Below are 26,931 nucleotides of genomic sequence, written 5' to 3' on the forward strand. Positions count from 1 at the left end.
TTTAAATTTTAAAATCTACTCTGCCTTTTACATCCCCAAACAAACAGTACCAAGTTCTGTTTGTTTTCCTGCCCAGTAACCCTTACATTCTTCTTTTCTCATGTACTGTCACTACTTTGTTCTTGCCTAACAACTGCAATATGCTATCTTCTGAGCGCCTCCTTCTAGCTGTCCCTCTGAGTCAACTTGACAACATGTGGTCAGTGTAATTTTCCTAAAACACAGTTCTAGTCATGTCACCCTCCCACCTGCCCCTCCACACACCTTCAATGCCTCAGGCTAAAGTGAAACTCCACCTTGACCTTCCACAAACAAATCCTAAACTATTTCCCCTTTATTTATCTTATATGTAGAATTTCATAAAACACCTTATGATCCCTGATCAAGTCCCATACTTTCCCACCTTCATGCCTATGTTCAGGGTATTTTCTTTACCTGGGATGTCTTTCTCTCAGTTCAACCCAAGTCCCAACTCAGGTGCCATCTCCTCCAAAACGTCCTCTTCCTTGTCACCTTGTAAAGAGCTTCCAACCCTTCCAACCTTTAAAATGCATATGAATCACTTGAGCATCTGTTAAAATGCAGATTCTGATTTATAAGTCTCGGTTAAGGTCTGAGAGTCTACTAATACATTTCTAACAAGTTCCTGAGTGATGCCACAGGTCCCTGGACATACTTGGGGTCGTGAGGCCCTAAGGTGAGGCATGCTCTAGTATTAAACCACAGGGCAAGATAGCAGGGCAGGAACAATGTGGTATTCACTTACAATATTCTACAATGTTTACAGTACCCATTTAGCTTCCTCAAACACAGGGATTGGGCTTCATTCATCATTATTTTTGTTGAATACAGTGACTTGACCAGTTTATCTTAATTGAATATGCTTCTGACATCACCTCCTTTTCTTTTCCACCAAATGGTTTTGCTTACTTTTTAGTTTAACTGGATTTCACATGGATAAATATCTGGGAGAAGGAGATGCCCTACACATGATCTGCTATAGGTGAGGATGGCCCAACATGTTGAAGATCATGCTAATTTAATTATTGTTATAGCCAGCATTCTCAGTTGTAAAAAATGGAATGCTCTATAGTTCAGGCAGAAAAGTAATTTGTGAAAATATACTCAGTAGCTCACAGGATTGTAGAGAGGGTCAGAGACAACATAGCAAAAGCAAAGCACAGATTATACTGGAGCACTCCACGGCCAGACCTTGTGGACATAGACTCTGCAGCTCACTGTGAACTAGAAAGCAGTCCTGGAAACTTTGCTACTGCTGCTTCTGAAAGCTGTATGTGGCTGCCACCAACCTCGTTAGAATGCATTCTGTACGGGGCCTACTTCTTTATGTTTGTGTTAGTTTTCAGTATGTAACAAATTACCACAAACTTGGTTGCCTGAAACCACAGAAATTTATTCTCTCACAATTCTGGAGGTCAGAAGTCCAAAATCAGGTATCATTGGGTTGAAATCAAGGTGTTGGCAGGGCTGTGCTCTCTCTCTCTGGAGGTTCTGGAGGAGAACTCGTTTCTTCCTTTCCAGCTTCTGGGGTCTACCAGCATTCTTTGGCTTGTGGCTGCATAACCAGAATCTTCAGGTCCAACATCTTCAAATCCCTCTCTGGCCCATCTTTATATGACCTCCTCCTCTGCATGCATGTTGAATCTCCCTCTGACTGCCTCTTTCAAGGATACATGTGATTGCATGTGAGGCCCACCTGGGTAATGCAGGATGATTTCCTCATCTCAACATCCTTAACTGAATCCCATCTGCAAAGACTTTGCCACATAAGGTAACATTCGGATTCCAGGGATTAGGATCTGATATCTGTAGGGACTACTCTTCAGCCTAGGACATTGTCATTTGCTTCTGAATCGAAGTCTCTCTTATACAGATCTCATTGGTGGAGCCTATGTCCCATGCCTGCTCCTGAGCTGCGAGGAGGCTGGGGAGTAGCTTCATGTCAGGAAAGGTGTTCAAAGATGAAAGCAGCCAAAATGAATGTCAAATATCAAGTATGATAGTCTTCAAAGATTCATAAAAATGAAATTCTATATAATGGACCAGCCAGAATCTTTAAACTGAAAGAAGGTACCTATTGCTGAATGCTTTGGGCACCAAATGCCAAGCCATGCAAGTACTGCTAAGGAAAGACCATTTACCTAGAAAACAATTTTCTTTTACTCTGGGGGCTTGGGTGGGGGGGGGGCGGTGCGAACAAAAATAAAAACACGAGAAGTGGATTTGGGGTCATGTTCTTTTTTTTGCTCCCAGGAAAAATCTGTTCCAGACCTCAGTATGGACAATTTGGTTAGATCCTATATTTTGTTAAGAATAACAGTTGGTTGTATGTCACGGTATGTTCCATTTCCTATCTGGTCTGAGGCATATTACTCCTGTGGTGCCCCATGTTGTCCAATACATTTATGGCAATAAGGACTTGGGCAATACGATGTGGATAAATTCTGTTTCTTCAACACTTTGATATGTGATTTTCAAACAAACCAAAATGATCCTTCTTATATCTGCCCCCTTTCCCCGATACACATGTATTTCTCCATGTCAGCAATGAATTTTCCAGCTCCTCTCACCTGTATACCTGTTAAAAACAATGGTGCTAACTCTTATTTTCCACGTCAGTTATAAAAAAAAAAAAACAAATAATCAATTAGGATCTTGCATGTCTTAATTGTGTTACAGCAATGGTAAGCATCTTACAGGTTGCACAGTGTCTGCATTACTTCTCCATTGTAGGTGTGCGTATGTGTGTATTGACAAGGGGGAGAAAGCCATGTAAAAGATAACTGAAATTAGCATTTACAGCAACTATGTAGATGTCAATATAAATACATTTTGGGCTCTTATGTATAAATAATCTTCTGAGAACATTGTTTTTATTGTTGACACTTTCCTGCAGGTTTCTGAGACACACTTAAAATTCAATCTGTTCCCTTGAAATTTTTGTGAATTTGGCAGCATAATAAAAACTTTCTTTTAGAAGGCCTGGAATCAAAGCAAAAAAAAAAAAAAGTTGTGGAAAAAAATGATTTTTTCTTTAATCTTGGAGGCTTCCTATTTCTTTGTTGAGAGATTTTGTTCAGGAAGGGACTGTAGTAATATGATCCGATTGACAAGGATCCCAGCTCCCCAAACACTAGCTGAAAATTTGGGGCAAATTCCTGACCCTTTCTGGTGCTCCATTTCTCATTATAAGATGAGAATAATAACCAGGTCACCTTCTTATTTTTCAGCAACAGTTACTTTCCCCTTTCTTAGACGTGATTGGCATTTTTAGAAAAGTATATTTTAGTGCTTGTCTCTCCCTTGGGTTCTAGAGTGGTTTTGTGTACATGAAACACTGACAAAATGCCCGTCTCTGTTTTGTCCCTGAACCCCTGATTTGATGTGACCTTTTTGGTCGGGGGAGGAAGGATGGAGAGCCGGAGAGGTTCTGGAAGCTTTACTCTATGAATTAATACTTCTGCTTCAGCATAATGTTGGTATTTGATCAAACGTAAAAAGCTTCAAGCTTTTAATGTCCTGCTGACACCAGTATCAACAAAGCACTGAAGCGGAAGCTTTCTGGCAGCTGATTAGAGGGAGATTTTATTTCACTAGCTTTAAGACTAAGTATACCTTTTAGTAGATCTTTCTCAAGGATAAGCTACCTCGTGTATTATAAATCAAATTCAAGAGATTTAATAAAGAACCCTTGATAATTTGGTAATATATTATCACTGTGTTTTGGAAAGGCGATAAATGACTGCTTTTTATAGTGTAATTTAAAATAATAATATGGATTACAGTTGTGTTCAGTCATGAAAGTATAATTTAGCAGTTTGGGCTTATAATAACCTTTTTTTTAGTGTCCACTCTTATTTTAGATCAAGAATGGCTTACTTGGGAATGATTTACTATGCTTGCTCCCAGAGTCTAGTAGGGCTGAACATGTGTTTAATTGGAATTTTATGTTGTTGTGTTGGAAAAGCTTCCCACAAAAATGAAATGGAAAGTTGGGGGAAAAAAGATGGCTAAATAGTGAGCCATTCCAATATCAAAAGCATGTGGCATGTTTGCAAGCTTGCTGTATAAGTAGGGGCTCTCCAGGAAATGGGTGGCTCACTCGAAGTGGTCACTGGAGAGAGTTTAATAAAGGGACTACTGTATTTATAAAGGTGTGAGAAGGTTAAGGGAAGTAACAAGGGATGATGAACTACCCCTTCCCCCCACCCAGCTCCATGGAGCAGGGAGCCTTCACCACCCCAGGCCTGAAGAGGCAGTGTGTTTGCTGTTCCTGGATCTGGAAAACACTGAAGCTATGGAGAGGAGCAGGTGACCAGCACTGCGTCCCCGGTGGAGGAATGTGGCCAGTGCTAGGTTCCAGCAAGGCAAGGAGGGAGCCAAGGGGTCCCAAATGTCCAAACTTGCTTACTTTCCATCTTCAAATCTCCTTTCCCAGCCCCACACTGGGCTGGACCCAAACAAAACTAGAGGGCAAGGACACCAAGGGACATCATCTGAGGCACAGAGCAAGGTAAAGAAGGGTGGAGTGTGACTTTGGAGGAATAGCCAGCATCCATACAGGACTGGGAGGGAGGAAGGGTAAATAAAACTGATGCTAAAAGACTTTGCATTCATATTTGATATACATGTCACCAACTGGAATCTAAACTCAATGATCTTCTAGTTCCCTTTTTCTACTTTCCAGTTATTACTACTGAAAAAAGACTCTTTTAAAGTTCTCTTTTTACCTGTGATTAGGTGACTTGCAGGGCTGTTTGTTTCTATCTTTGATCAGGTTGGATGCAAATCACTAGCTTTTCATAAGAATGCATCAGTCTCTAGAAACATGGAGCAAAACAGAAGCAACCCACTTCTTGCTACTATCTAGGGCCGTAGGGGGATATTTTGCCATTCCTAAGATCCATCAGTAAAATCAAATGGGGAACTTTGAATTTAATTGTTTGTCAGGCATTTTGTATATCTCCTCTGGGGTTCCTGATTCTCCCTTCTGTACTCCCTTCCTTTAACTCCCCACTTTCAGAACTCTCCTTGGGGTTTCTTTCTATTCCACAGACCTATTTGGGTTCCACTGCATAAATGCAACTATATCTCACCTTCCCAGGTATCTGAGTCAGGTGAGAAGCCTCTTTCCCTTTCTCTGATTTTATGGTCTGATAGCATAGACTCTTTCATTATCCCTGGTCTACGATGACCCACAATCCTCTTAACCTCCTCCTTTCTTGCAGTGTTCTGGGGTCAGTCACACTGCAAGACACCCAGATCAGAACTGGGAATCATGAGATTAGTTCTCAAGTATTGCCACAAATTAGCCATGTATTACTGGTGAAATCAAAGAATATTTCTGAGTCTTGCTTTTGTCATCTGTAAAACTGTGCTTAAAACAGATTTGTGATCTCTCAAATACTACCATGTAATAAGAGAGATGAGAGCTGGTAGAAGTGGCCTAGTTGTCTTCAAAGAAAAGGAAGGCTGTGTGGAGATGGACCGGAACTTAAAGATGACCATTATGTCTCAGGCCTGGTTCCCGGTTTCAAGCCACAGAAACATACTCTTTTCTGGACCAGGGGATGCCATGCTTTGGCTTACTCAACTAAACACCTGCAAAAGCTGAGGTAGATGTCGTAATGCCAATATATGACTGTTCTGCCATCTAAGAAAGCCTGGTGTCCCTGTTGTGGAATCACTGCACCATGACAAGTTCCTCAGGTCTAGACCCCCTTTCTGGTGAGACTGCCCACACCTATGCACCTCCTACAGCAATGTTCCAGAGCTGCCACTGCCCAAACAAAATCATACATGAGACTGAGGAGGACATCACAATGTCAGTTTATTAATTTACAAGGAGAAATAAAATGTTTAGGAATATACTTAACCAAGGAGGTGAAAGACCTCTACAAGGAAAGCTCTAAAACACTGCTGAAAGAAAGCATACATGACACAAACGAATGGGAACACATACCATGTTCATGGATAGGTAGAATCAATATTGTGAAAATGACCATACTGCCAAAAGCAATCTACAAATTCAATGCATTTCCCATCAAAATACTGCCATCATTCTTCACAGAACTAGAAAAAAAATCCTAAAATTCATATGGAACCAAAAAAGAACCCACATAGCCAAAGCAAGACTAAGCAAAAAGAACAAATCTGGAAGCATCACATTATCTGACTTCAAACTATAAGGCCATAGTCACCAAAACAGCATGGTACTGGTATAAAAATAGTCACATAGACCAATGGAACAGAATAGAGATCTCAGAAATAAAGCCAAATACTTACAGCCAACTGATCTTCAACAAAGCAAACAAAAACATAAAGTGGGGAAAGGACACTCCACTCAACAAATGATTCAGGGATAATTGGCAAGCCACATGTAGAAGAATGAAACTGGATCCTCATCTCTCACCTTATACAAAAATCAACTCAAGATGAATCAAGGACTTACATCTAAGACTTGAAACCATAAACATTCTAGAAGATAACATTGGAAAAACCCTTCTAGACATTGGCTTAGGCAAAGACTTCATGACCAAGAACCCAAAAGCAAATGCAACAAAAACAAAGATAAATAGACAAGACTTAATTAAACTAAAGAGCTTCTGCACAGCAAAAGAAACAATCAGCAGAGTACACAGACAACCTACAGAGTGGGAGAAAATCTTCACAATATATACATCTGACAAAGGACTAACATCCAGAATCGACATGGAACTCAAACAAATTAGCAAGGAAAAAACAATCCCACCAAAAAGTGGACTAAGGACATGAATACACAATTTTCAAAAGAAGATACACAAATGGCCAACAAACATATGAAAAAATGCTCGACATCACTGATGATCAGGGGAAATGCAAATTGAAACCATAATGTGATACCACTTTACTCCTGCAAGAATGGCCATAACCAAAAAAATATAAAAAAATAGATGTTGGTGTGGATGTGGTGAAAAGGGAACACTTTTACACTGCTGGTGGGAATGTAAACTAGTACAACCACTATGGAAAACAGTGTGGAGATTCCTTCAAGAACTAAAGGTAGAACTACCATTCGATCCAGCAATCCCACTACTGGCTGTCTACCCAGAGGAAAAGTTGACATTATACAAAAAAGATAACTTGTACACGCATGTTCATAGCAGCACAATTCGCAATTGCAAAAATGTGGGACCAGCCCAAATGCCCGTCATCAATGAGTGGATAAAGAAATTGTATATGTATATGTATATATCTATATGTATATATATGTGCATGTATATGTATTATATATTTGTGTGTGTGTGTGTGTGTATATATATATGAATACTAATCAGCCATAAAAAGGAATGAAATAATGGCATTCACAGTGACCTGGATGGAATTGGAGACAATTATTCTAAGTGAAGTCACTCAGGAATGGAAAACCAAACGTCGTATGTTCTCACTCATAAGTGGGAGCTAAGCTATGAGGACCCAAAGGCATAAGAATGATATGATGGACTTTGGGGACTCAGGGGGAAGGGTGGGAGAGAGATGAGGGATAAAAGACTACACATTGGTGGCCAGGCGCGGTGGCTCACGCCTGTAATCCCAGCACTTTGGGAGGCCAAGGCGGGTGGATCACGAGGTCAGGAGATCGAGGCCATCCTGGCTAACACGGTGAAACCCCGTCTCTACTAAAAATACAAAAAATTAGCCAGGCATGGTGGCGCGCACCTGTAGTCCCAGCTACTTGGCAGGCTGAGGCAGGAGAATGGCATGAACCCGGGAGGCAGAGCTTGCAGTGAGCAGGGATTGTGCCATTACACTCCAGCCTGGGAGACAGAGCGAGACTCCGTCTCAAAAAAAAAAAAAAAGACTACACATTGGTTACAGCGTACACTGCTTGCATGATGGGTGCACCAAAAATCTCAGAAATCACCACTAAGAAACTTACTCATGTAACCAAACACCACCTGTTCCCCCCAAACCCCTTGGAAATTATTAGATCCTCCTAGGGGTCTAATATACTCAAAGTCGGAGTCAGACTTTCTCTCAGTGCCAGACACGCCTACACGGAGGACTTAAATCCTAGCTAGAGATTTTTGGTGAACATGGAAATGAAATGAAGGAAGTTGTGCTTACAGCAGATCCTAATGATGTATCCACCTCATCACAGGGATGTCCTTGGAATCCTAAAATCATTTAGCCATATCCCTAGGAGCCTTGGCTTCGGAAGTGCAAGTCCCTTCTCCCAAAACTGCTGAGGACACCTGTCTCTGAGCCTGCTTCCATAGGGGACTGTTTCTCTTCCCACTCCTTCCTCAGCACCTCCGTGATTTCCTTTTTCAGACAAGTTAAATCAAGTTCCAATCTGACAGGTGGCCTGGGGAGCTATTCTCTTTCTTTCTTGCTTATTTATGCTCAGATCTATTCTGTGTGGATTCCAGAGTTCAGTTCTGAGGGAAAGTCTAACTTTCTGTACGTGGAATAAGTCTCAAACACGAACAGCTGAAGCCGCAGCTTACCACTTACCTGTGCTGTGGGACCAGCCAAGCTACCTGTGAAATAAGGCGGTCCAGGCTGCTCCACCCATGGGTTCCCTCATATGCTTAGCACCAGTTGGTTGTGTTTGTTCCGAAATCCGTTAATGCCAATTGTACTAGACATTGTAATTATACAGTTTGTAAAACATAAAATAGGGCCAGGTGCAATGGTTCATGCCTACAATCCTAGCACTTTGACAGGGTGAGGAGGGAGGACTACTTGAGGTCAGGAGTTTGAGACCAGCCTGGGCAACAGAGCGAGACCCCGTCTCTACAAAAGTTTTTTTAAATAATAAGGTGGGCATGGTGGTATGTGCCTGCGGGCCCAGCTACTCAGGAGGCTGAGGGAGAAAGCTTGCTAGAGTCCAGGAGTTTGACATTGCAGTGAGCTATTATTGAGCAAGACAACTACAGATATTGAGGAAAATTATACACATTTAGGGCTTGCACTCAAATTGTTCTACAGCTATCTTTATTTTTGAGACAGGGTCTCACTCTGTTGCCCAGGCTGGAGTGCAGTGGTGCGATCACAGCTCACTGCAATCTCAGTCTCCCCGGGCTCAGCCTCCCAAGTAGCTGTACTACAGGCATGCACCACCACACTCTACTAACTTTTTTGTATTTTTTTCAGAGACAGGGTTTCATTTTCATTTACGAAAAGCCAGAGATTGTGAACAACACCTTATAGATATGCTTTATGCATAAAACCAACAGGAAGGAATATTAAAAGGAATGACATTGTCCCTACACCAAAAGATTAGTGGATAAATGTACATTTATGTGTTCTAATAGAAAATAAAATGTTTAAACTAATGTTAAAACAATTCTTATGATTCCTTCCTTTAACTGACTTTTTTGATTTCCTGACCAACTAAGTCAGATAAGAGTGATTCAAATGCAGTAACAAATATAGGTTATTATTTAAGTGTAACGTTAACTTTACTTATTAATATGCAATTACAGATTATCTTCTAAAGCAATGCATAAACAAGTGGGCCTTCTTGCTTAATATCTCTTTTTTCTCCCTTCACTTCGCTTGGGGCGTTTAGTATAAGTTGCAGTAGCAATTGCAGGGAATTTCTACCTTAAGCACCAGTTTCACCAAGCTCTCCAGTCCTTGCCTGTGGTCAGGAGGGTCTGCTTCGTTCACGCACTGTCTGTTTGGTAGTGTGCAGAGATGGTTTTCTTTTGCACCTTTAGGTGTCATCTGGAGTAAAAGGGAAGGAAACAATTCCTTGTCTGATCGGAGGAGCCCTTGCTTAAGGACTGCCCGAGCCAGTGGCTTAGCACATCGATTAAGGCATGCTCTGTCCTGAAGTTTGTCCTCAGCCTCCACAGAACCACATTTTGGGCTAGGAACTCCAAAGCCCTTGGTGACTCACTGAGGCAACATGTCCTGTTACGTTTCCATTCCTCCCCATTCCTTTCTTTGAGTTTTCCTTGTTCTGCCTTCTGGTTCTCTATCTCTCCCTCCCCCAAGTTCTGATGTCCACAGGGACAAGAACCCACTGTTTCCTAAATCTGTGAGTCGGGTTTCCAGCTCCTACCAAGCTCTGTATACTAAGAAGGTAAAAAGTAAAGTTTAAATAATCTCTTAGAAGTAGGAACTCAAGGAGCTCAAGTTAATTCACAAACAACAGTGTGAAGACAATAATAAAACCACAGTTTCAGGGCTAGGGAGGGCCAGGAGAAAACATTACAAATGGTCTTTTAACAATTTGCAATTTGCTGTATTATATTAAAAATATATTTATTTGAAAAATATCCAGGAACATATACATTGGATCTAATATAAATAAGAGACTTAATGGGAGAAACAGAAACACATTTTACATTAATCTTGAAAAATCAATTTCCATTAATAGAAGCACAGGAAACAAGTTGAAAATAGCATAGATCATGATGTCTTTTTTTTTTGAAGAAAAAAGATGGTATTGCTATTCATAATTACAAGAAATGGATGATAATATTTTAAATGAGTTAACTTTGGTCCATCATGCTTACTTCATGGTGTGAAGAAAACAGCACTTGAATGATTTTTTCCCTTAATTTGTTCTAAATTACAGCAAAGTGCTCTGCAAGAAACAAGTGCTTGTGTTAATTAATTCTGAGTAAAGAAGGTCACCGGTATACATAGGGTTCATTTTGTGGTTTTAGTTATTGGCATCCTTCTGCAATTAGAATTCGTCATTAGGTATTAGAGGAACATGCAGATTTTCACTTTTTTAAATCCAGAATTTCAGATTTAGGCATATTTTAAACTTTTTCTCTAAAAATATTCTGACCCCAAGCTAAAAACTTGCTTTCTAACTCAAAAAATACTAAAGAAAGCTGTTTATCTAACATTTCCTACAATTTAATACATATCACTTATCTTGTTAAGCCTTTCTCTACTTCTGACAGAATTAACCAGTCCCCTCTCCTTTTTTTTTCTGATTCTCTTCCTCTTGATATTATTTATGTCACATTGCATTGCACTTATCATTTACATATTCCTCTCCCCCGAGACTGAGTTCCATGAGGGGAGAGATGGGGTGTTATTGGTATTTATAGCCTCTGAGCACAGGACACTCTCTGGGCCACAATAGGCTCTAAATAAATGTTTACTGATCAGAATTGTTTATTGATATATTTTAAGTGCTATCCATATACGTTAACATAACAGTGCTTGCTAAGATACGTTAAAGTATGTAAGACTTCCCCATTTAGGTTTTCACTTTCTAAATCAGGGGTTGGCAAACTTCCTGTAAAGGTCCAGAAAGTAAATATTTTAGGCTTTGCAGGCCATTCGGTCTCTGTTGCAACCACTCAGCTCTGTCATGGAAGCATGAAAGCAGTCATGCACAGTATGTGAGTGAATGGGGAGGGCAGCATCCCAATAACTTTATTTCCAAAATAGGCTGCAGGCTGGATTTGGCCCTGCCAACTCCTGTTCTAAATCCTTATTTTGAAAGGTGGGGAAAGAGGGAATAAATATTCCAAGCATGTATCTTGATAATCACTACAGTCAAAGTTTCTTATAAATGTTGGCAATAAGAATTATGATGTATATGCCATTTTGGAAATGTCTCCAAATTTTTCTTCTCCAAGAACAAAATGGAAACTAAGTGAGTTTTTCCCTGCTGTACCCTATTAATACTAAGGCACGAGGTTGTAGGGGATAGCAGGACTATGAGAATTAGAAGTACTGACAAGACAGGGAAGTGACACGAAAGAAGAATGCAGGGAAAAGAGAGCAGATGGAAGTGAGCATGGCCTGCAGCAAGACGTGTCTGGGTCCTAATCCTACAGTGGATGGTGTGTTAGGTAAGTTGGAGACACACAGGGTTTTGCCCTGCTTCTCATCTGAGACATGAGAGAAAAAATGTCATATAGCAGTGGTCCTCAAACTTTTTGGCTAGCATACAAAATTGTTAAAAGAATCGTGAAAGAAGGCATATTGCTTCACGAATTTCTAAGTTGACAGCCAAAATTTTTTATAATTAGGATGCAATTTTCAGAATATTATAAATAACGACATGTAAAAATAAAAGTGCCTTATCACCCTTTTAATATATCCAGTGGTGTCTAATATCATAGCAAAATGTTAACTTTTTATATTGAAATGATTTTAGGTTTACAGAAAAATTGCCAACTTAGTCCAGAGAGTTCCTGTACAGCCTCCTTCAGCTTATTCTAATGGTACATCTCATAAAACCATGGTATAATCATCAAAACAAAGAAACTAATACTGGTACAATACTATTAATTAAACCATAGACTTTATTTTACTTTCCCATTTTCCCATAATGACCATTTTCTGTTCCATGATCCATTTGAGGATTTCAACTTGCACGTAGTTGTCATGTCTCTTTACTGTCCTCCAATCCTTGACATTTCCTCAATCTTTCCTTATCTTTCATGACCAGGACACTTTTGAAGTGATCATTTATCTTGTGGAATGTCCCTCAACTTGGATTTGTCTAATGTTTTTTCATGATTGAGATTATGCATTTTGGGGAGGATACCAAAGAAGTCATGTGCCTTTCTCAATGCCATACCAGGGGGTACATGATGCTGATGTGGCTTATTACTGCTTCTGTTAACCTTGATCCCTTGATTAAAGAAGTTTCTCTACTGTAAAGTTATTACTTTCCCTTTGTAATTAGTGATTATTTTGGGGAAAATACTCTAAGGTTATGCAAATATTCTGTTTTTCCTCAAACATTCACCCACTAACTTTCGCACCAACTGGTAGGTCTTGCCAACAATTATTACTGTTGTGTTTTCCTGATAGTGATTTTTGTTTCTCCCATTTCTTCTACATTTATCAATTGGAATTTACTGGGGAGAAGAACTGTTTCTTCTTTTCATTCATTCATTCACTCATTCAATTGTTTACATCAGTATGGACACACAGATATTTATTGTGTGGGTTATAATCCAATATTATAATTTTTTATTGTTTGCTCAAATTGTTCCAGCATTTCCACTGGAGAGCTCCTTCAGGTTGGTTCCTGTAGCCTTCGGACATGTGCCATCTTTTTGTGAGCACCTCCTTATTTTCTGCCATCACAAGATATTCCAGTTTCATCTTGTATTTTCCTGCCTTAGACCTGCAATCAACCACTTTCTCAAGAAGCCTAAGTTCCTTTGACTGGAGATACTACAACAATTTGAATTCTATCATAATCTATTTAAAAATAGAAATACACACAAATAACCTCTTTAGCAGTCAGAGATATTACTTTCTTTCAATCTTGTATTTCCATTCCAACTCCCCCACAGAATTTTATCCTAATGAGATATACTTTAATTTGTGAAATATTTTATTCATTACCTTGTCATATTTTCCTGCAGTAAAAATATGTATATAAATTAATTTTTTTTTTTTTTTTTTTTTTTTTTTTTTTGAGAGAGAGTCTCGCTCTGTCGCCCAGGCTGGAGTGCAGTGGCGCCATCTCGGCTCACTGTAAGCTCCGACTTCCGGGTTCATGCCATTCTCTTGCCTCAGCCTCCCGAGTAGCTGGGAATACAGGCACCCGCCACAACACACAGCTAATTTTTTTGTATTTTTAGTAGAGACGGGGTTTCACCTTGTTAGCCAGGATGGTCTCGATCTCCTCACCTCGTGATCCACCCGCCTCGGCCTCCCAAAGTTGCTGGGATTACACGCGTGAGCCACCGCGCCCAGCCTAAAATTATGTTTTAAGAAGTCCCTGTGAACATAGGCTCTAAGTATTACACATTTTCTTCTATATTGAGTTGTCATTTCAATTATTGTTAGTATACAATTGATCAGAACAAAATAAATATGTTACAAAGATTAAGATAGTATATGTCAAACTAAAATGATAGCAAATGGATCTGTTAATGAAATGGATATATCATAGATAAAAATTAATTAGTATTAAAAACTGCTAGTATAAATCAAGGTTCAGCATCAATTCTGTTCTCTCTCTTCTTTTTTTGTAGCTATACATGTTGAGAAACTCTGGTAGCAATTGCTGGTGCTGTCTGTAGTCCCTTATCCTCTCTTTCCTGAGCACACAAAGCAGAGGACTTCCTGGACTTCCTTTCAGTTAGGTTAGGTCATGTGAGTAGTTCCAGCCAATGACACGCGAGTGGAAGTGCCACGTGTTTCTTCCTAAACCTGGGAACTTAACAGTTCTCTAGTGCCATAGCAGCACTGGAAGCCCCATGTTCTGGAGGTAGGACACAGCCTGGATCTGTGAGTTACTGCTTGGAGGCAAGTGTCCTGACCATAGCAGGCTTTGCATGATCAATAAATTAACTTCTGAGTTTTGTTTTTAACCACTAGTATTACAGGGTTTGTTTCCACAGCACACTCTAACTTATCTTAACATAGAAACTTTGTTCATATAAATAAGTAGATGGGAATAAAAGGTTTGTTATAACAATATCCCTCTATTACTTAAATTCCTTTCTCATAGGTGCCAAAAAATCAGTGATTCTACATTAAAAATTATTTTCTATATCAACCAACTGCTTGATTATGTTCTCCTTCAGTTTTTTTTAAAGCATAGAAGTGGAAACACCCTACTTGCAAAGTGATTTGTTACCCAGTCATTAGAATGATTCATGTCAATTTCCTACAAGTAAAATTAAAAGGCTTTACTAAGACTCTTCAAATAACTGTTCATTATGCCTGTTACTCTTTCACTTACAGGCACCTTGCTTTACCTGATATACAAATGAAGCCTGGGAAAAGTAAAATATCACTTCATTATAGTTCGGTCAATACTATTTTTCTATTAAAATGCCTTTATCCTATTACAAGCTTTAATCAGAACACAAGAGCAGCAGATTTAGTTCATTCAATTAATACAAAATGTTCATCATAAAACTTAATGGGTAAAGTCAATCCTTGTTGTCAAACCAATGAGCCAAATAAAAAAAAGTTCAGAAAAGGTCTGAATTCATTTTTCAGTTCAAATAAACTTGTTAATACTCATCCTCACAACTCACATAGAAATCTAAGATAAATCAAGCCTTGGGACTTTCTTCTGGATAACATAAGATGTTAGGTTCTTGGCAACACATGCTTCACTTTGCTTTCACCAGACTTTTTCTACAGCTTGTTCTCTGACAATAGTCAGGCAGTAGATGATATAAATTTTCAAATGAAAGTAGCACTCCAGCTGTTCCACTGTATAATACATATTAATTCAGAATACGACATGGGGCAAAATAACTCATTTCTAAGTCATCGCTTCAACTTTAACAGAAAAATGTCCTAACACAGAGAAAGACGTGAGGATCTACAGAATGAGTTTACAATTTCTTTATTAAAAGAAGCTTCGCTGACATCAATACTTTGAATATTTTTCTTTGGAGCCATGGAGGATTTTCCCATAGTAAGATCTGAAATGAAAGCCATTTCTTTTTCTTTTTCTTTTTAAAGGTAGAGAAAGGCATCTGTGTAAAGAGAGGTGGGAAAGAAGAACCAGGGGTGCTCTCAGGTAAATCAGTTTTAAGAAAAAATATACATGAAGATTCTGGAAATTAAGTTTCTTAAATACCCATGCTCCTGTATTCCTTAGGCATGTGTCCCCAGTTTGAGGACTTTTGACTTAGAGGATTTCAACAGCCTGTGGAAGCTCCATAATGAATCAAAGATGGGTCTCAAGTCAACATCCTCTGTCAGCCACAGATTGGAGGCCCATGGAGGACTCCAGGCCTTAGGAGACAGAGGGCTGGCTATATAGGAGAAGCATGGACCCATGAATGACTGAACAGAGCAAAGTCCTCTTGCCAGCCCATGCAGGTGTGGGTGAGAAATAAACCTTTGCTGTGTTAATCCACCAAGACTGTGGGATTGTTTGCTATGGCATTTCGCCTTTCTGGACGAAAAGAGTAGCTAATGGTAGCTAATGGGATCTCACCACTGCAGGGGTGAAGTGACTGCCTTGTAGCCAAGAACTGCAGTGTTCGGATAGGGAATTCAACAGGAGACACAGCCAGTTCTCAAGAGATAAGACAGCACCAGGGACAGCCAGAATGAGGCCAAATCAAAGAGAACAGACTACAGATTAAAGCAACTGCAGACTTCACAGCAGATGCCAGCAGAATTCCCAGGAGTGAGGCCAGACAGCTATTCTCAGTGGACACCAGCTAACATACATCCACAGTAAGTTATCACCTTCTCCCCTCAACACTACCAGGACACAGCAAGTTCTTATATATCCAACCACCATTTTGAGAAGAGTAAAGAAACTCCAAAAGACTGAATGTTTAAGTAAACATTCAGTTTAATCTTATCTTTAATAAGGAGTGGACCCTTCAAGAGAAGAAATATTTAACCCGAAAGAAGACTGTTGTAACTGTAAGAGCCCAATATATTGTTAAATGGAAAAACCCAGGCATTTCCATTACTCAGAGTCTATAAAGATCCTCAGGTTAGTCATAGAACATAATTGACTGTTGGAGGGGCACATTAACTATGTGTGAATTTGTGATCCTGCCGCTTTTTTGGCATAAATGTAAGGAGTACAAGTGTAATTTTGTTACATAAATACAGTATGTAGTGGTAAAGTCTGGTATAACCATCACGCAAATAGTGTATAATATAGCCATTACCTGCTACTTTTTTTTCTTTTCGAATTATAGCTATAAAATCTAGTTCACATTAAAAATACAGATGAGGCCAGGTGTGGTGGCTCATGCCTGTAATCTTAGCACTTTGGGAGGCTGGGGCGGGTGGATCACGAGGTCAGGAGATCGAGACCATCCTGGACAACATGGTGAAACCCTGTCTCTACTAAAAATACAAAAATTAGCTGGGCATGGTGGCATGTGCCTGTAATCACAGCTACTCGGGAGGCTGAGGCAGGAAACTTGCTCGAACCAGGCAGTCGAAGGTTGCAGTGAGCTGAGATCATGCCACTGTACTCCTGCCTGGCAACAGAGCAAGACTCCATCTCCAAAAAAAAAAAAAAATGAAAAAGAGTTTCAAAAAAAATGCAAATATAAAAATGTAGCAGAATACTTCAGTACTATTTCTGCAAATTCAGTAATGGCAAGAAGTGTGTGATCTGTCCATGGGTCCAGATTATCTGGAGATGTTGTTCAATACTAAACATCAAAGTATGGAGCACTGACAAGCAATACAGCTTCTTTCTGCAAAATCACTTTCCTAATGGTGTATTTTGTCAAATTATTATGTGTGACTATATACCTTGACTGGAAGGCTGGTTGATTAGCAGTTTTTACCAAGTCCATTGAAAAGAACAGAACTTTAATTCCACTCAAAAGATGGTTAAATTGGGCTTTTATACCATCTGGTGAGTTCAAGCCAATTATTTTTTGAGTCATAAATATGCAACTGCCACATAATATAATATCTTTTAAAAAATGAAGTCCCAATACTTAAAAAAATTATGGAGGTAGACTGTCCCAGTGTGTAAATTATTATAACAGTAGCAAAGAGCTGCTTTTGGAAGCTGGATTAACTGTTGCAGGCCACAAGGATTCCATTCTTAGTGGTATGCTCTTCAAATTGTATTTCTAATGATGATGGTTTGCCTCTTAGAAATTCATTCATACTTTCTCTCAGAGCTCCCCCTTGTGACTAGTGGCCACTGGTTTTGAGGCAGTTGGTTGTAATAATTAAAATGCATACTCTCAGGGAGGCCCTGAGAGTCCCCCAGTTTCTCTCTATCATGGAACCTTACTTCATTTTCATAACCACTTGCTATTTTATGCATATGCATTTCTTTACTGAGTTACTGTCAATTTTCCCTCATTAGAAAATAAGTGGCATGAAAAGATAGCCCTTACCCCAAGTTGCTCACCTTAGTACCTCTGTTTCTAGAACAGCACTTTTTTGAGTTGGGGTCTCATTCAGTTGCCCAGGTAGGAGTGCAGTGGCGCAACCATAGCTCACTGCAGCCTTCAACTTCTGGGCTCAGTTGATCCTCTTCCCTCAGCCTCCTAAGTAGCTGGGACTACAGGTGCGTGCCACCATGCTCAGTACACTTTTTTCTTGATAAAATTCAATAAACAGTTATGTAATGAGTAAATTTTTAGATATTGATTATGAAGCTGTTTTCTTTATAAGGAACTAATAAAGGAAAATAAAATCTGTACTTTTTTATTTACAGACAGTATCATAATCATTATTTACCATCTACACTAACTAGACTAATATAAAAGGAGATCGTTCCCAGAAAATAGTTTATTAAATAGAACACCTAAACTCATTTACATAATAAAGATATCTAGATTACTAATTTATTTAGTACTTCTCAACAACATCTGTCTGGTTCTAATGAGACTATAATTCAGATCTTTAGCTCTTCTCCTTTAAATCCAAGTTACATTTTATATCTTCCAGTTGTTAAGAGTGTTACATATTATTTTATATATTTAGTTTTTCAGAAAGTCCATGAGTTTTAACAGTACAACTGTTAAAGTTTCAATATATTACTTTAAGCTTATCTATAAGACATTTTAAAATATCCAACTTAATCATCATTTAGTAATTGAAAGTTTAAGGCCACATTTTAACTATATGGTTGTTTATAAAAGTGTGCTGCTAATGAAGGTCTTTGCCATTTAAAAGAAGGTATTTTTCTTTCTCCTTTAGCTTGAGATGTTAGACCTAATAAAAATGAATGTCACCTTAAATATCAGTTGAGAGCCCAGAACCTGTGACCCTTAAGCACAGAAATTAGTATTTTCCAAATCCTGCTATTAAAAGTGAATTCAAAAGAAACAACTAAGCATCCTCTCAGAAGCCCTTTCCTTTTCCTCTCATATACAAGATTAATTTTTTTTTGCTTCTTTCTGTCTTTCTTAATGGTACGAGTGCAGGTAAATGTCTGAATAGATACCAGATTAGTTTTAAAATTCCCCCAAATTTTAGTAGAGATACATTAACGCAAAAACTATTATTCGCATTGATTTCAGAGTTTTCAATAGGGAGTTTCTTCTAATAATTCTTGTCTTTCTGAAAAATAACCAATGCATAATTTACCCCTTTTAAGAATGGATCACAGTTTAGGGAAATGAATAAATCAAAACCCATCTGATTTGGTTAAAATTCAAAACCAGTAATCACTTCAAGAATAATTAAAATAGTGACCCAATTCACATTCTAATGGCATCTGTGCTGTAAAGGGAAAGACAGATGAGACTCCTGTTTAGTCTTCTTTACTTACCCTGGTGTCTGTGGCATTCTCTGACCTCATTATTATTGGTCACTTTTCTCAAGATCAGAAATGAGAATATTTTCTTCTAAATGTACTGTACTAAAGTTGGTTGCAGGATAGTAAGGATTCCGAAACCCTGCAAGTCTCCTGAAGAAGCCACCGTTATGCTTGTATATGCAGAAGGAAAGTGTGCAAATGGCCACAATGACTATCAGTGTCAGTACAACCGCAAGAGGAATGATGCTGTGACTTGGTCCTGAAAGAAGATATTTTTTTTTAAAAAAGAAAAACTTCAGTGGTGATGAAGTAATATAGATACTGTCATACAGCTGCTTTCTATCTTATTATTTCTAAGAAAAATCAAAATGTTCTGTATGGTTTCAAACGTACCTTTTTCTGGCAGCGACTCTGCAGTGCGAATATCTAAAATCAAATACAAAAATTAAAATGAGGTTTTTCTTTTAATTCAGCAAAAATATGTCATTACTTACTCAGGGATCAGCAAACTATGGCCCATGACCCTGTTTTTATAAAAAATGTTTTACTGGAACTTAGCCACACTCATTCATTGATGTATTGTTACAGCTGCTTTCCTGCTACAATGGCATGTGACAGAGACCATATGGCTCCCAAAGCCTAAAATGTTTACTAGCTGGCCCTTTACAGAAAAAGTTTGCTGACCTTTGATTTATTGTAATCATCGTTATTAGTGCTCACAAACATACACCCTGCTTGTTTTTTTTTAAGCCAAGAAGTTTCTATTCAGTCCCAGCACTGTGCTGCAATAAACATAGAGTAAAATATAAACCCTGCATACAAGGAACTCACAGTTTTGTTGGGATCTTATATGGAGTTTGTCCAGCAATGATAATCTGCCTGACTCTTTGTAAGGATTTTTAAATCAGCATCTTCTCACCTTTGTGATCTCATGGGTCTTGGGGAATGAGCAACAGCTTCTCCATCCAAAAAGTTAGAGAGTTTCTGTTTTAAAACTTTCTACTGTAAAAACACATCTTTTAAGTAGATGTTATATCAAAATGTGAACTCTTCTATTTTTGATCTAGGTAAAGATCCAGAGAAAGGTATAGAGAATGAACCAGAGGAAGATGAAGAAATGGATTTGTGAGTAAAAGAACTGCCTTGATGTCCTACTGATGCTCATTCACTCTGATAGACATGAAAAAAATCACAACACTGTTACTAATAGCAAAACCATACTTTTAAAAACCAGACTTGTTCTTTTTTTTTTTTTTTTTTTTTTTTGAGATGAAGTCTCACTCTGTTGCCCGGGCCAGAGTACAATGGCGTGATCTCGGCTCACTGCAACCTCTGCCCTGGGTTCAAGCAATTCTCTTGCCTCAGCTTCCTTAGTATCTGGGATTACGGGTGTGTGCCACCACACCTGGCTAATTTTTGTATTTTTAGTAGAGATGGAGTTTTGCCATGTTGGCCAGGCTGGTCTCGAACTCCTGACCTCAAGTGATCCAGCTGCCTCTGCCTCCCAAAGTGCTGGGATTACAGGCGTGAGCCACCACCCCTGGCCCAGACTTGTTCTTTTAATATAAAAACAATGCCATTTAACATTGCATTAAACTGTCGAAAATATGTATTATTGTGTTTTTATGAAGACACTTCTTTTAAATTGATGCATATCAGATGCACAAATTTTCAGAATACAAGTGATAATTGAATATAGTCATATAATTTGTATAGTGTACTTGGGATAACCATCACTTTAAACATAAAGATACATCTTTAAGAAAGACGGTTAAGAGTGTTTGTTCTCAGGATAGAAGCAGTGGGCGGCATGGAAGGAGCACTTAGAAAACTTAGAGTTTTCTCTGTAGTCCTCGATGTAGCCTCAGTTTGCACAGGCACTTTTCCCGTCTGTAAAATGGGGATATTTAAATTGCTCCACTACCTTGGAAAGCTGCTGCGAAGGATGAAACAGGTGTCATCTGCATTATAGGAAACTTTAAAGTCCTGTAAGACATGAGGTGTTTCTGATTTGTTCTTGATATTTAAAAGCTAGTGATAACTTGGGCACATTATTTATCAGGCTTAGCCATGTTTTTCTTTTTTTTTTTTTTCTCTCACACAGAGTTGAGACTCACACTGTGGGGGTTTCAAACATTGGTGCCCACACCTGCAGTGTTTTCTTCTTCATTCCCAGCTCAAATCAGTCAACAGGGCCGGTGATTCTCTCTTCCTATTTCTCCCCTCCTCTTTCGTTCCTAGTTTAATCACTCAAATTACAAATGTTTCTCTTCATATTCTCATGAATTCTACTTCATCACAGGTGTCTACAGAGCACATAGGGGGTCTGTCTCTTCCACCACAAAGTTCAGCTCTTTAGCCTGGCACTCTCTGTGAAAGGATCCTACATTACCGTCCAATTTTATTCCCATCACCCCCTGACGTGAGCCCTTTGCTCTAATTGAAACACATTCTTAGTTGCTGCCTTTAATCAGGCTGGGCCTTTTCCTCTTCTGTTCCAGCTTCTATAATTCTCTTCATCCTTTGGGATCCTAAAACCTCATGTCTGAAGCCTTCTCTAGCAGTCCAGGCCACAGCAATCCCTCCTTTATAATACTGACATCTAGAAATTGCTGTAATTATTATAGACATTTTCCCACCATCAGTGACTAGAATTTTCTAGCTTAGATTTCTAAAATTATTGTTTTTTTAAATTACTAAACACTAAGTATGTTACTGATGATTAAGTTAAAATGTGACTTTTATGACACATTATGCTTGCAACAGGGAATCACATCTTCTTGTCTACAGCAAATATACATAAGCCTAGATTATATTTCCTGAGGCCAAACATAAACCTTAAAAATTCCGAGTAGCAGTCACCAGAATGAAGGTTGCTGGTTTACATTCCTAGTTCTATTTGCTTGAGGGAAAATGATTTTTTGCCCATTAGGTGATCAACCTGGGTGACACAAGAAAAATCATAGTCTTTGAGTTGACTTATAATGATTTTTTTTCTCATATCAGAGAAAGAAGGAGCTGAACTATTCTCTGACTTGTTTGGTGCAGAACACAACAATAATGTCAGAATCTATCTGAATACTCTCTCAACTTGGATTTTAAAACCTTTAAATGCTAAAGAAGTCAGTCAACATTAGTTAAGGTAGAATCAAAATGAAGAATTACTCTCTGACTTTACCTACCTGCCTCCATTTTACATATAAAGCCTTTTTTTTCTTGACACGGGGATAGCTGCCATAATCCTTCAGGGATCCTCAAGGCAACACAATGATGGGGCTTGAAGTAGTCTGTGTCTGACTTCCGAATGCCCCAGTTTGACTGGTCTGTGGGAGTTCCATCAAACCACTTTATGGTTTCATCTGTGAGAAAATTGCTGACTCATTATGAATTATGTGCATGGTTATCAAACATACTAAGACTGGAATTAACCATAAAAAGCAGCCCCTGAATTTTTTTATTTTTTTATTTATTTTTTTTATTATTATACTTTAAGTTTTAGGGTACATGTGCACAATGTGCAGGTTAGTTACATATGTATACATGTGACATGCTGGTGCGCTGCACCCACTAACTCGTCATCTAGCATTAGGTATATCTCCCAATGCTATCCCTCCCCCCTCCCCCCAACAGTCCCCAGAGTGTGATGTTCCCCTTCCTGTGTCCATGTGTTCTCATTGTTCAATTCCCACCTATGAGTGAGAATATGCAGTGTTTGGTTTTTTGTTCTTGCGATAATTACTGAGAATGATGATTTGCAATTTTATCCATGTCCCTACAAAGGACATGAACTCATCATTTTTTATGGCTGCATAGTATTCCATGGTGTATATGTGCCACATTTTCTTAATCCAGTCTATCATTGTTGGACATTTGGGTTGGTTCCAAGTCTTTGCTATTGTGAATAGTGCCGCAATAAACATACGTGTGCATGTGTCTTTATAGCAGCATGATTTATAGTCCTTTGGGTATATACCCAGTAATGGGATGGCAGCCCCTGAATTTAATGAGACTCTTGAACTAATACATTCAACTCAGTAAATACAGTGATGTACTCAACATCAAAAGGTAGGCATTAATAAAGTTGCCTCTTTATTTTAGGTACAGTGTTCTTATTTAGGTCATTTAGGTTATCATGTTTCTTAATGTGACAGTTTGAATTTTGAAATATTCCATATATATATATAATCGATTTAAAGAAATCATTTGATAAACAAAACTAATCGAGTAAAGAAAAATCCTTTGAAGTCCTAACATCTTCATCATTACAAAATGGCTCACTTTCTAAAAAGATTTTACAGTGAATTTCTTTAATACCAAGCCAGCCATGTACCAAGGGGGTAGGGGCGGTAGGAGAGTCCATCCCATGTGTGGGCAATAGTGTATTGTCTGAAAATAATTTAAAACTAACAATATAGCTAACTAAAAGTTGGTCTGCTTTTTATTATCACCATCTGCTTGAAATTCTAAACAATGTTGGTGATTAAAATACTCCTCCTCGAAAGGGTAGGCTCACCCCCAACCTTGGTACACCACTGTAACAAGCTCTCCATACCAATTAAAATAATTTTCTTCACAAGTACCTTTCAATAACCATCAATTACATAAAGAAAAGAATACTATGCTTCCATTTTATTACAAACTCTGGTTTTTATGAGTAGCAAATAAGAATCCTAACAGCACAGTTCATCATGGAAACATTTCCATAACTCTATTGTGCTTTTATAACATTTAGAAACCTGGGATATTTTCCAGTAAATATGGTTTTGGTATGCAATGACTAAGTCTGTGAACACAAAGTTCCAGCCAAGCATCTTCCTGCTAAGGGTAAAGATAAACATGTTATTGTTTGTTTTTATTTTTGGTGTTCTGGGATTATTTTAAAAGACAAAAGGGTAAAGAAAAGGGTTGCAATGTTGTTTTTGGAAGAAATGGCTTTAGGCTTCATGCTATTTTTTCTCAGAAAACGTATCCAAGGAGAGTTTTCTGGCTCACAGATGCCATTATCATCAGCTTTAACAACCATGTATTTATTTATGTCCTCTCCTCTACCCAAATCACTTACTGTTACCATCAAATTGAGCATTCAACCAAACCATCTGGACAGAAGAACCAAAAGCAAACAACTCTTCTAGGAGAAATGCATTTTCAGCCTCATCCTTGATTGTTAAAAGATTAGAACCTATAAGAGAGACAAGTAGCAAAGGAATATTTGTGTTTACACATAAATATACTTTAAAAAATGTTTCCTATACTATTAATTGTAAAGCTCAGGTTTTGAAAAGTGAAAATTTCCATTATAAAGAAGAGACTTTAAATTAAAAAAGTAAAACCACATTTTTTAAAAGATACAAGCTTGCACGTCAGAAGTTAAGGCATAGAATATTAATTTTAGGGAACATTCAAAATTCATAATGCAAATGCATGCAAAAGGAACGTTTTCTTCAGAAAGTGCAGTATGCTGAGACATCATCTTAGGTTTCCAAATTCTACACTGGACATTGTTTCATATAGTAGCTGTCCTCCAAACAAGCAATTTCAATAGTATTTATTTTTTCAATAGTTTAGTTTTTGTTGCTCCTAAAGTCACTAAATAATGGGATGAATAAAGAAATCCACATTGTTTACTGAAATGGCAAGAAGGAGCACATGAAAGCATTTTTACCATCACAAAAACAATTACCTTTCTTTTTGCAAAATTCATGAGCAGCCTCAAAACTCATACTGTCTAGGACTGTAGAAAAACTGTAGCAATTACTTTTAAATTTTATCCAGGGAATAGATGTTTCTGAGCACAACTCTGGGTGTTCAGATTGTCTTGTTTCTGTGAAGAAAAGCCAGTTATGATTTCAGGGTGGTGACTGGGTTTATTTATTGAGATAAATATTACATTACATTCTATAAAAGATCAAGATAAATATATGTAACAAGATTTTCATGGTAATACTCTGAAAGATTGGGTTTCATGTAAATGATTATAAAACTAGGACCAGTTTATAGCATTTCTGACAGAAATAATCTTTACCTAAACATAACAAGATATGTTAAGGCACAGCTTTGTAGGCTTAGTTTGGGTGCTGCCTGGGTGAGGGTGGCTCTTTCATGTTTACAATTAGCATCCTAAAGGTTGGAACAAGCAGGGGCTATGACTCCCAGAGAGAGTGGCAGCTGACTGATGCTGGTAAAAGAGATTTCCAAATGTATGCATTTCATGCAGTGCTGTGTATCACAGATTTGAAAAGTCCTTACCCACTAATAGACCTGTGAAAGAAAATAATGCATTCAATAAAGTATCATAACATAGCATAACATAAAATAAATAAGGGAACTCCAGGGGGACTTTATTTCAGAGAGCAAGCATGAGAGTTAGACACATCCATGCTGAGATCCCGGCTCCACCACTTACTAGCTGCGTGACCATGGGCATGTTACCTTGCACTTGGTTTCTTTATCTATAAAAGAGAGCTAACAACAAAACCTTTAAAAATATTTTTTTTAATTACAAAAAACTTTTTAAAAGACAAAGTCTCACTCTGTCACCTAGGCTGAAGTGCAGTGGCACAATCACAGCTCACTGCAGCCTCAAACTCCTGGGCTCAAGTGATCCTCCAGCCTCAGCCTCCCAAGTAGCTAGGACTACAGGCACGTACCACCAAGCCCAGATAATTGAATTTTTTTTTTTTTTTTAACGAGTCTCACTGTGTTAACCAAGCTGGTCTCAAACTCCTGGCCTGAAGAGGTCCTCCTGCTTCTGCCTCCCAAAGTGCTGGGATTACTGGTGTGAGCCACACAGCCACCTTCCTTACAAGTTGAGAAGTTTCAATGAGTTAGAGCCTGACACTTCTTAAGCATTCAATAAATGCATTGTTACTGAAAGGACAAGATTCCAAGAAAAGGCAAGTGCTAACAAAAAAAAAAAAAAAAAAAAAGGAAAAAAGGGAAGGACAGCTTTTATGGTGTTTTAGAAGCAGAATTAGCTTTTCCAAGATATATGTGGCTATCATTTACATTTAATCCTGAATTGTTTTGATCTAAAAATATATAATTTGTATGTTATTTGATACAGTACCCAGAATGTAAGTAAATACATGCACTTTTACTAAATGAGAGATTTAAAAGGAGGCCAGCTTGTGTTAGTGAATTCTATGCAGGAAACTTGATTTCTACTCTTGGTACTGGTGATGGACAGCTGTGAGACACTTAGGAAACTATTTAATGCTCTGAGTTTACATTTCATTTTTAATAAAGGGGTTAGGCCAGGTGAACTTTAAGTGTAAATGAGATATTATGTAAAGTGCAGAGCCAGATATCTAGTAAATATCCAAACAATATCACCATCATCATTATTGTAGCTCTGGAATCCTATCAATCTTTGATTTAAACATGAATCCTCAAAGTCCTCCACACATGCTTGAAGCCCATGTTTCTCATCTAATTTCCCACCCCTCCCTTACGCCTAACCTGCATTCAGGCAAATCCCAACATCGGCTTTGTCTTACATAAGCCTCGTCCTGTCTTCCTTCCCCATTTTCATCCAGCTTTTCTCCTCAGAATGCCTTTCCATGTCCCATTATTACCCATCTACACCCACCTATTTATCAAGGCCCATCTGCACTGCCATGTCCTTCAAGAAGCCTTTCTACCTTTCTCCAAATGAATACAATGCATTCTTTTTCTTGATAACCCCCATAACATTTGCTACCTCTCTTATATCATTTTGTAGTTCTGTTATTCTTTACATCACCAACCAGACCAGA

At 38.4% G+C, this 26,931-nt stretch overlaps 1 protein-coding gene across 10 annotated transcripts in view; it reads right to left on the minus strand.

The window, feature by feature from the left end:
• Positions 1–286: 286 nt before the first annotated feature.
• Positions 287–26,931, minus strand: part of PLA2R1 (phospholipase A2 receptor 1) — a 139,639-nt gene continuing 112,994 nt past the window's right edge. For 2 of the 10 annotated variants that reach the window (XM_054679062.2, XM_063791267.1), the window contains 6 exons: positions 24,858–24,998; positions 24,240–24,356; positions 22,360–22,536; positions 19,571–19,603; positions 19,190–19,436; positions 10,262–18,011 (listed from right to left, as the gene is read on the minus strand). In XM_054679062.2, the coding sequence (XP_054535037.1) occupies positions 19,222–19,436; positions 19,571–19,603; positions 22,360–22,536; positions 24,240–24,356; positions 24,858–24,998 (683 nt within the window). In that variant the 3' untranslated portion in view covers positions 10,262–18,011; positions 19,190–19,221. The other 8 variants (XR_008546609.1, XR_008546608.1, XR_008546607.1 and 5 more) reach the window with 8 other exon arrangements.

This window comes from Pan troglodytes, chromosome 13 (genome assembly GCF_028858775.2).
Source record: "Pan troglodytes isolate AG18354 chromosome 13, NHGRI_mPanTro3-v2.0_pri, whole genome shotgun sequence".
Lineage (NCBI taxonomy): Eukaryota > Metazoa > Chordata > Mammalia > Primates > Hominidae > Pan > Pan troglodytes.